The 9,538-nt window shown below is 55.3% G+C and overlaps 1 protein-coding gene across 5 annotated transcripts; it reads left to right on the top strand.

Moving 5' to 3' along the window:
• Positions 1-3,676: 3,676 nt before the first annotated feature.
• Positions 3,677-4,632, top strand: Ppdpf (pancreatic progenitor cell differentiation and proliferation factor). Of its 5 annotated transcripts, none has more exons than XM_023704363.1 (5): positions 3,687-3,909; positions 3,993-4,070; positions 4,151-4,247; positions 4,334-4,354; positions 4,385-4,632. In XM_023704363.1, exons 1-5 carry the CDS (start codon positions 3,855-3,857, stop codon positions 4,506-4,508), a joined length of 375 nt encoding a protein of 124 aa, XP_023560131.1. In that variant the 5' UTR covers positions 3,687-3,854; the 3' UTR covers positions 4,509-4,632. The 5 variants fall into 5 exon arrangements, with proteins under 5 accessions (XP_023560133.1, XP_023560130.1, XP_023560131.1 ...); XM_023704364.1 differs by having other exon boundaries at positions 3,691-3,909; positions 4,329-4,354; positions 4,385-4,470; XM_023704365.1 differs by having other exon boundaries at positions 3,677-3,909; positions 4,188-4,247; positions 4,329-4,485.
• Positions 4,633-9,538: the final 4,906 nt, after the last annotated feature.

Here is a 9,538-nt window from a genome sequence, read left to right as displayed (position 1 = left end):
AGTTTAGCAAAGCACAGGGACCGTGGTTCAATCCCCCAGCACCACATGCCAGCCAGCCGCACCCCCTGGTGGGCTGAGCTGGCAACACACACACACACACACACACACACAAATAAAATAAATAAATAAAAATTTAAAAAAAAATAAAGAAAGGAAGGAAAGAAGGAAGGAGAGGAGAAGGAAGACACTGTCCTTTAAACTCCATTCCTGGAGCCACCACTGAGGTGAATACTAGCTGACTGCTTGGGTTGGCCCCAGAGCACAGCTGAAGGAGGCTGGGGAAGCGACGGTCCTGGTGTCCAGCTGGGGAGGCCACGGGATGGCCCCCACCTTCAGCTCCTCCATGCAAGATCTTCCCTCTGAGCAGCGCGTTGGACAGGTAAAGGGCAAACGCCAAGCCTATGCAGCTGGGCCCGACAGCATCACCTCCCAGCCCCCCATCCGTTTCCCCAGTGCTGAGCCCTAACCTACACCTTGTACCCCAAACTCCAAGAGGACACCATACAGGAGGCAGCACAGCACCTCTGCAGATCCCAGGCCCAGATCTTAGGGGCATGGCTGGCCTCGCCTGACCCCAGAGGATGGGCTCATGGGCTCCGCCAGCCCACATGCCCAGCACACACCTGCACCAAGCAACACCTGGCACTGCACGCCTTCCTGGTCGAGGAAGGGCCCGGCTGAGCAGAACTGTAAGGTCAGCACATGTGGAACCTACACAACCACCACTCAGAGCACCACAGGTTGCTGCCAACCACGTGGTGAAGGTGATGATTAATCATGACTGTGGACTCGACCAGCCTGAGAAGTGACTAGCTGGAGAGCCACTTCTGGGCCTGGATAGGCCAGGTCTTGGGGACCGTATCTGCTTCTTGGCCCCTTCCCCTCTGCCTCTTCCTACTCTCTCTGCTTCCTGGCTGTCTAGAGGTGAGCAGTGTCCTATTGCCTCCCCTCTGTCATGATGCTTCTGTCTTGGAGTCAGCTTGCCATGGACTGAAATATCTGAAACCATAAGCCAAAATAAGTCCTTTTTCCCTTTAATAACAAAAACAAAGGAAGAGTAAACATCAAGTGGTTTGGTCACAGCAGTGAGTACAGCAGACTCTTGACATAGAAGGAGAAATAGTAGACATCCCATCCCAGGAAGCTGCAGCACCAAGCTGGAGAGAAGAATGTCCCCATACCTCAGGTGTGGCCTCTCAGCAGCTCTGGGCCATTTCTGTGACAGCCAAGGCTTCCCATCTATCCTGACGAGTGGGGCATCTCAAGGTCAATGGAAGAGGCCTCAGGACCTCCGAGTTGAGTCAGAAGACGCTGAACACCTATCTGTCTTGCCTTCTGCCCCGAATACTCCTGTTGCCCACGCTTGGGCCTGCCTAGGGAGGCCCAAGGAAGGACAGCCCTTCAGCCTATTAGGGAACAGACTGAGCAAACCTCAGGACAGAATAGGCTACGTTATGAAGCGCAGGGAGTACCCACAAGCCACACACATACACCCCACTCTTGAGAAGTCACTGAGGCCCCTTACTCTGTGCCTGACAGGTGGTAGGACCTGGCTCCAACCTCCACACCCACAGTGCAGTGTGTTACCGTTGCCTCTCGCCTTAGGGCCTTTGCACATACTGGTCTTGCCCATGGGAGGACTTCTGCGCTGGTGGTGAGACTGAGCTACACCTCCAGGTCCTGAGGTGTTGAAGGCAGAGGCTACACTCACCCAGTGAATGGATCCCAGCACCTGACACACAGTGGGACCCACTGGACAAACAGAGCCAGCAGCACCACAGCCGAGCCAGCACCAGGGAGGAGCCTCTCCCAGAAGAAACCCTGGCAGCTTTGCCTCCCCTCCAGTCCCCAGCCATGGAGACCCCAACTGTCCTTCTCCAGGCAACCACAAAGCCCTGTCCCTGTCCTCTCTGTCCTCCTTGTCCTGCAGATGGCTCTGCGGCAAGAAGAGCTGACTTTCCTTCACCTCTGCTCACGCTGCCCACCCAGTTGTGCCAGGAATCAGAGCCAGGGTGGCCTGTAATGGAGCCCTGACCCCTTCTCCTGTGTTCAAGTCATTCCACACTCCTGCAAAGCCCTATATGGTCAGGTTCTGGGTAGGCCCCACAGCTGGCCTCTGATGTCTCTGGCCCTGAAACCACTGAGATGTTCCCTGGTCTGCAGGGGCAGGAGGCTGGGTACCAGGGCCTTCAGCACAAGCAGCCAAGAAGCAAGCCTGGGTCCTGCCAGAAAGGTCTGCCCTTGGATGTCACCATATCTGACCAGTCTGCTCTCAGGGATGCTCGATGGCTCCCTGCACAGGTCCGGCTGCCCACACCTGTCCCAGACCCACAGCCTCCTTGCTCTTCCCAGCACCACCCGCGCTGGGTCTCAGGTGCCCACACATGCTGTCTGCTCTGCCGCAGCTGCCATCCTGTCCTCAGACTTAAACCTTACCTCCTGTCCCGCCTAGCCTCTGCACTGGCCTCCCACATGGAGACTGATTTTGGGGGGAGGGCAATATTGGAGACCAAACCCGTGGTTGCTCTGTCTCTAAGTTACATCCTTAGGCTCTCTTTTCTTTGGCAGAGTGGCTCTCACTAAGTTGCTAAAACAAAACTTGGACTTGTAGTCCTCCTACCTCAGCCTCCATCAGGGCTGGGACTACAGGCATTTGCTACTGTGCCTGACCCAGCATCTGCATATACAAATTCAAGAGCGAACAGGTGCAGGACCTGGTCAGAGCCTGTGCCTCAGGGGTTGTAAGGCGTGACCAGGTCTAGCAGGGGCCCTGCCCAGCTGAGCTCTCCGGAGCATCTGTGAAGGTGGATCAGCACTGCTGGGAGGCACCCAGCACCCAGCTGGCACAGTGTGCCCCTAGCCTTCACGGGGCTCACAGAGCAACACAGACCTGCTGGTGGCCTCCTGAATCGCAGCACTGCCTCTGGACTCACGAGGCCCTCTCAGCTGGCTGCTGCAAAGGACCTGACCTCAGGGGGCCGGCTGAGCTCCCCTTTGGGCAGAGGGGAGGGAGGGGTAGCGGGCGAGGCTGGAATGAGAGGAGGCCAGGCCCTTTCTCTCGATGGACAGGCCAGGGCATGGCTGTCAGCTCTGGGCCTCAGGTGCCTGATGGGAACCTTCTGGGGTCCTCCACACCTGTACCCCATCCCGTAAGTGCTGAAGGCGCACCGGGGACAGGGAGCCACTGCCGAGCAGGTGTCCTCGTTTGTCGTAAGTGGCAGTGGGTAGACCTGCGTGTTGGGCGCGGACGAGCAGCCCAGAAGGAGGTGCAGGGGCACCAGCACGAGTAGGGCGGGGCCAGGCAGGGCCCGGCCGGGGGCACAGGTCGGGGGCACGGTCGGGGGGCACAGGTCAGGGGCACAGGTCCGGCTCTAGACAGGAAGTCCTCCACTCCGCGGGTCCCGGCCTGGTCGTGTCGTCTGGCTGGCCCCACACATGCCGAGCTGGGGCTGCACAGCGGTCGCGAGAGCCCCGGCAAAGGCCAGCGCGCCGGGCCCCGCCCCCGCGTCGCGACCGCCTAGTACCTGGCTGCGGGCGCGCCTGCGCGTGCGCACCGATGCGCGGGGTGGGCGCTGCGGCCTGCTGGCCGCGGCCTGCTCGGCAAATGGGCCGTGCAGCCTCGCACTCCTGTCCCTACCGCCCGTGACCGCGTCGCCGCCGAGGTGAGGGCGCTGGGCCAGGGCGGCGGGTCGTAAGGTCGGAGGTGGGCGGGCCCCGGGGCCGGGCCAGTCCCGATCGCTCACAGAGCGCCTTTGTTCGGCCGCTCAGCCGGTCCCGGCCGGTCCGAGCCGTCCGGAAGCTGAGCTGGGAGCGGGAGCGCCGCGCCCCTGCAGCTCTCCACCACCGCGGGCAGCATGGCAGCCATCCCCTCCAGCGGCTCGCTCGTGGCCACCCACGACTACTACCGGCGTAAGTAGCCTCTCGCCCGCCCGCCCAGCTCGAACGCCCCTGGTCACTAGCAAGGCCCTTGGCTGACCGCCCCCTGTCCCCAGGCCGCCTGGGATCTGCGTCCAGCAACAGTTCCTGCGGAAGTGCCGAGTACCCCGGGGAGGCCGTCCCCCACCCCCCGGGTGAGCCCTGGCTTCCACTCCCTTGGGGGGCGTGGGGCCCCCTCTGAGCGATGGCATCGTCACCCCACTCTTTCTCTCAGGTCTCCCTAAATCCGACCCAGGTCACTGGTGGACCAGCTTCTTCTTTGGGAAGTCTACTGCCCCGTTCATGGCCACAGTTTTGGAGTCCCCAGAGCAGTGAGTCCACCCTCCCGGGGCGGGGCCAGGATGAGGGTGGAGGGAGGCATCTCTGACCCCTCTGCCCGCGTTCTCTCCCAGCCCGGAATCACCCCAGACTTCCAGCAGCATGGTCACTGGTGGCCTGGCTTCGGAAGCCACAGAGAAGCAGCCGCTGAGCCAGTCCAGCCAGGCCAACACCAGGCCCTCATCCTGACCTGGCTGTGCCACCAGCTGCGAGGCCAGAGCCCTGCCTACCTACCTACCCTGTGGACTTGGTAGACAGCAGGGAGCCGACACACCAGAATGCTGGCTCCAGCAGAAGGCTAGAGACCTCTGCTCTCCGGGCTTCACTGAGCTCTCCTAACTCTCCTGACCAGCAGAAAATAAACTGCAAGCAGCCACAGCTCCCGAGGTGTGTCTGAGATGTTACTGAGTCCCTGCTGGCCTCACTTCCGGTGGGGGGCTGAGCTTGCTCCCTGGGGCCTCCCTCTGGGACTTCATAGTGATGCCTCTCAGATCTGGTGCAATGTCCTGGACAGGTCGGTGGGCAGGTGGGTGGCTGGAGCTCGAGCTGTGAGTATAGGAGCCCTCAGCTGGAGGGGACCCCGCATCCCTTGAAGGACCCCTTGGAAGACTTTGACAGAGCCCTTCTCAGCTCCACAGAGGGCAGTGGGGTAGACAGGCCAAGGGATAGGGGCTTCCCATCTCGAGTGCCCACCTCATAAGTGAGGGGGCCCTGGAAGATGGGAGGGTGGCTTGAGGCTGGCAGGGTAGGAAGGGCCTCATTAATGGGGCCTGGATTGTGGTGGATTTCATTAGGCCTTTTCATGGTCCTCCTACTGAGAAATAGATAGCTGAGGCGTCCACAGAAAGCTCTGTGCAGCCTGAGCCCCTCACAGCGGAGCCCCTGGTCTGGCTCCCTTGGTGTCCAGGTGGCCCGCGGGGTGGAGGCCTCACCCACTTCCAGACTGGTGGCCCCGGCTGGGCCAGGACTCAGAGGCACCTTCCTGCCTTGGATGGATGCCTGAGGGGTGGCACTTCAAGGGCTTGCCTGAGCCAGCCCCACCAGGTCTTTCCAGCCAGTGTCCCTACCACACCTCCAGGGCTCCTGGCAGTGGCTGCTGTGTCTCCTAGCAGGGTGCTGCCTGGGGCCTGGGCAGCAGCGAGCAGCTCCACTGCCCACCCACCCCACTGCCTCATTTGCACTGTTGTCAGCAGGTGCTGGGGGTTGAGCATATCCAGAATTATGGTTCCTACCATATTCACTGCCCAGTGTGGACTCAGCTTTCATTTTCACTTAGCTGTTAGGCTTTTAGTTAGGACCAAGGGGGGTCTGCCCCAGAGGACTTCAGGGTTGGAGGTCGCTGGGGAGGGTACAGTGTTGGGCCAGAACTGTGCACTTTCTAGGAACTGATGTCCTAGAGGGGCAGCCTCTCCCTGCAGTGTGTGCCCCTCCTACCCCGGGAGGGAACAAGTGCCTGGCGGAGGGGCTCTCTTCCTAGTCCAGAGGCAACCTGTCACCACCAAGCTGCTCCCAGGCATGCCCACAACCTCACTCCAGAGATCTTGCTACACAGGACAGGTAAGGAGAGCTCAGCACACAGGTTTGTGTGTATAGTACAAGTTTTACATGACAAAGCATTCTTGGACATAGAAACAAACACCCTGGGAAAGGCTGATCTCTTACCCAACATACTTTTTTTGTTGTTTTGTTTTCTGGGGGATTTTTTTGTGTTTGTTTGTTTGTTTGTTTGTTTGTTTTTAGTTTGGAGCATTTAGGATTTGGAAGAACAGGGATTGAACTCACTCTTGCAGTTGCCAGGGAAGTGCCTGTTCTACTGAGCCATATCCCCAGCCCCTTACCCAACATGCTTGAATGCATGAGATCTCAAAACCTAGACTTGGGTTTTGGGTTGGTTGCATAGATTATTGGTTAGCCTCCCTAATCTGGGAATTCCAAATCCTAAATGCTCCAAAACTCAAAGGGGTTGGGGAGATGGCTCAGTAGAATAAGCTCTTGCCTTGCAGGCTCAAGAGCCTGAGTTCAATCCCTGGTTCTGCCCCCCGCCCCCCCAAAAAAAGTGCTCCAAAACTCAAAGTACTTGGGAATCTGCAGCTTTTTGACCTCTAGCTTTAGGTGCAGGCTGGACCTCTTTACAAGGACGTCTTTGTGTCTGACAAGAAGATGGCTAGGAACTGGCTATCCTGTGTTGTGTGGCCTGCTTCAGGAAGGAAGTGGGCAGGGCTTGTGGCCATCTTGCTTCTGCTGTTGGTTTTGAAACAGGCTCCATTTGCTGTGTGTCTCCTGCCCCTCACCACTTCCCTGTTGGGAACTTCAGGTGAAGTTTCACAGCCCAGGAGCATTTGGTTAGGCGTGGGAGGCCAGCGGCCCTGCCTTGCTTCCTGTAGTGCTGGGCTTCCACCCTGCTAGGTCCTGAGTGGGGTGTGGAGTCAAGTGTTGAGCGAGGGCAGCCGCTCAGGATTTCTTAAGATCGGCCCGTGGTGGGCAGATAGTCAGGCAGGAGCCTCCGGCAGTGCTTTTAATCTAGCTGGACGTCACAAGGTGGCCCCTGGGGAGTTGGCCAGTTGTCTAGCTGTAGTTTACAGGGCCCCAGGAAAAGGGCAGTTTCCATTTTTAATGACTCCAAACTGGATAGGAGAAAAGCTGAAAATAGTAGTTGGGCAGGTAGAAGCCGGATACTGGAGGAAATGAACTCCACATCAGTGTGGATCACAGGTGAGCTGACCGCCAAGCTCCGACTCCTCCGACTCCTCGGACGGCGGTGACCACTGCCCGTGCACTGCGGCCCTGGAACAGCTCTCCTCCCCACCCCCACCTCTGTCACGGCAGAGCTTCACCGCTAGCTAAATAAATGTATTCTCTAGGTACACACAACCTGATTACTTACGTAAGTGCACACTGGTGTGTGACTTGCTGTGGCTTTCTGTGGAATTTCAGATGACTTTTAAAAGTTTCTGGAGACCTAGTGTCATGAGCCACAAGCTTGCGGCCAGCCTGGGCTACACAGTGCGACTCCAGGAAATAACAAAAAGGTCGGTGAGGCTCCGAAGCCGTGCAGCACACCCCCAGGTGTTGCCTGTAATATCTATCTGTTGGGTGAACTGTGTCTTCTCCGCTTCCTCCGTAAAGTAGCTCAAGCAACATCCTTACTCGTCAAGATGGTCAGGTACTGAGGCGCCCGGCCACTCTTCCCTAGAGCCTTTATTTCCACCGTGCAGTCCACCATAGTTCTTACCGAGTCTGAAAAAGTGAGCATCAGCCACAGCCTTGGTAGTGCAACTCGATTCCAGTTTGTGTCTTGTTACAAGGAGGACAAACCCTTGTTGAACTAGTGCAAGTAACTGTTGCCATACAAGATTGCTCACTAACAGCCTGTGAATTAATCAGGAAGAGAAAAAGAGCGTTTCCTCTCTGCTCAGAAGGTCGGTGCTGCAGTTGCCCTGCTCCAGCGGTGCCTGGCCAGCGAGTTGAGCCCGGGGCCTCCGCGTGCTAAGCAAGCTCTCTTCTGTTGAGCTGCATCCTGCCAAAGAACCAGTGGTGTTTTTGTTTTTGTTTTTGTTTTTGTTTTTAAAGATGAAAGATTTATACAATCTGAAGAGAAACCAGAGTTTACCAGCAGTGTTTTAAAATGAATTATCTGGGGCCGGGGAGATGGCTCAGTGGAGTAAGCACTTCCCTGGCAAGCGCAAGGGCCTGAGTTCAATCCCCAGTTCCGCAAAAAAAATAAAATGAATTATCTTCATCAGGTCAGTCAGTCCCAGGAAGTTCATTGTTACTCTTTGATTTTGGAACAGCAGCCAATATGCCTCTGCACTGAGTTCTAGAAGCCGTCACCAGTGCGGGCTTTCTCTTACGGTGATCAGAAGCCTGGATAGCAGTACTTTATGTGTTAAAGAAAGTACAAATAAAACAAAAATCACAAGTGATACAGAATTTCACTTAACAAAGTAACCTTCACAGTGTTTGTTGTGATTCGTAGTGTCTTCCAACCAGTTATTCATATTACCAGATATATACATGTAAAATTGGAAGAAGAAATTATAAAAACTTAAGAGAAAAAAGTACAAACAATTGAAAAGACAAAGCTAATTAAAAGGGGCCGGGAAGATGGCTCAGCGGAATAAGCCCTTCCCTAGCAAGTGCAAGGGTCTGAGTTCAATCCCCAGTTCTGCCAAAAAAGAAAATTAAAGGCTGGGGAGATGGCTCAGTGGAATAAGCGCTTGCCTGGCAAGCTCAAGGACCTGAGTTCAATCCCTGGTTCTGCAAAAAAAACCTAAAGCATTAACTGCTTTCCGTAGACCAGCAGAAATGCACAGTACCGGTGTCCAAACCATCCTACATACATACCTAGATAAATCTCTCTCCCCGGCTCCCTCTCCTGTCCTCCTCAACTCAGGAACTCTTTCCTTTTGAACAAGTTCATTTCCTTGTCCCAGACCCTTGAGATTCCACTTTTCTCTTTTGAGTTCTCACACTAAGGAGACAACACGATATTTGCACGTGCAGGTCTGGTTTCTCTCACTTACTCTAGTTGCACCCATTTACTGACAGAAGACTCAAATTTATCCTGTTGTATAGCTGAGTAATACTCCAAGGGTCATTTTATTGACTGCTTCCTACACATCAAATCTAGTTGCATTTCTCTTTGTTTTTTGGGTTTTTTTGGTGGAAACGGGGATTGAACTCAGGCCCTTGCACTTGCCAGGCAAGCACTTATTCTAATGAGTCATCTCTCTGGCCCCTGCATTTCTTCTTTTTTTTTTTTAATTTTATTTATTTGTGTGTGTGTGTGTGTGTGTGTGTGTGTGTGGCCAGTTCAGCCCACCAGGGGGCAGGGCTGGCTGGCATGTGGTGCTGGGGATTGAACCGCGGTCCCTGTGCTTTGCTTAGCTTAGTTTGTTCTAAGTTGGCGCTTTAGACCACTGAGCCATCTCACCAGCCCCCCTACATTTCTCTTGTTCATATTCTGCTAACCATTTTACTTTAGTACAGAATTAACTTCTTCCTGAAGTAGTTCCCAAAACACCCTTTGTACCTTATAACTGTCCTCCTATAGCTTATAACTGCCTTATTTTTCCTTGTATACTTCACATACAGATGTGTCTTGTATTACTATTATTGGTAGTAGTAGAACTCGGGACCTTGGGGCTGGGAGATAGCTCAGTGGCATAAGTGCCTGCCTGGCAAGTGTCAGGCCCTGAGTTTGATTCCCAGTACCAGAAAAAAAAAAAAAAACCTCAAGACCTTGTACTTGCCAGGCAGACACTGAGCTATACGCCCAGCGCTT

The sequence above is a fragment of the Octodon degus genome, unplaced genomic scaffold (assembly GCF_000260255.1).
Source record: "Octodon degus isolate 3935 unplaced genomic scaffold, OctDeg1.0 scaffold00194, whole genome shotgun sequence".
Taxonomy (NCBI): Eukaryota; Metazoa; Chordata; class Mammalia; order Rodentia; family Octodontidae; genus Octodon; species Octodon degus.
This window is presented reverse-complemented; position numbering and strand designations above follow the sequence as displayed.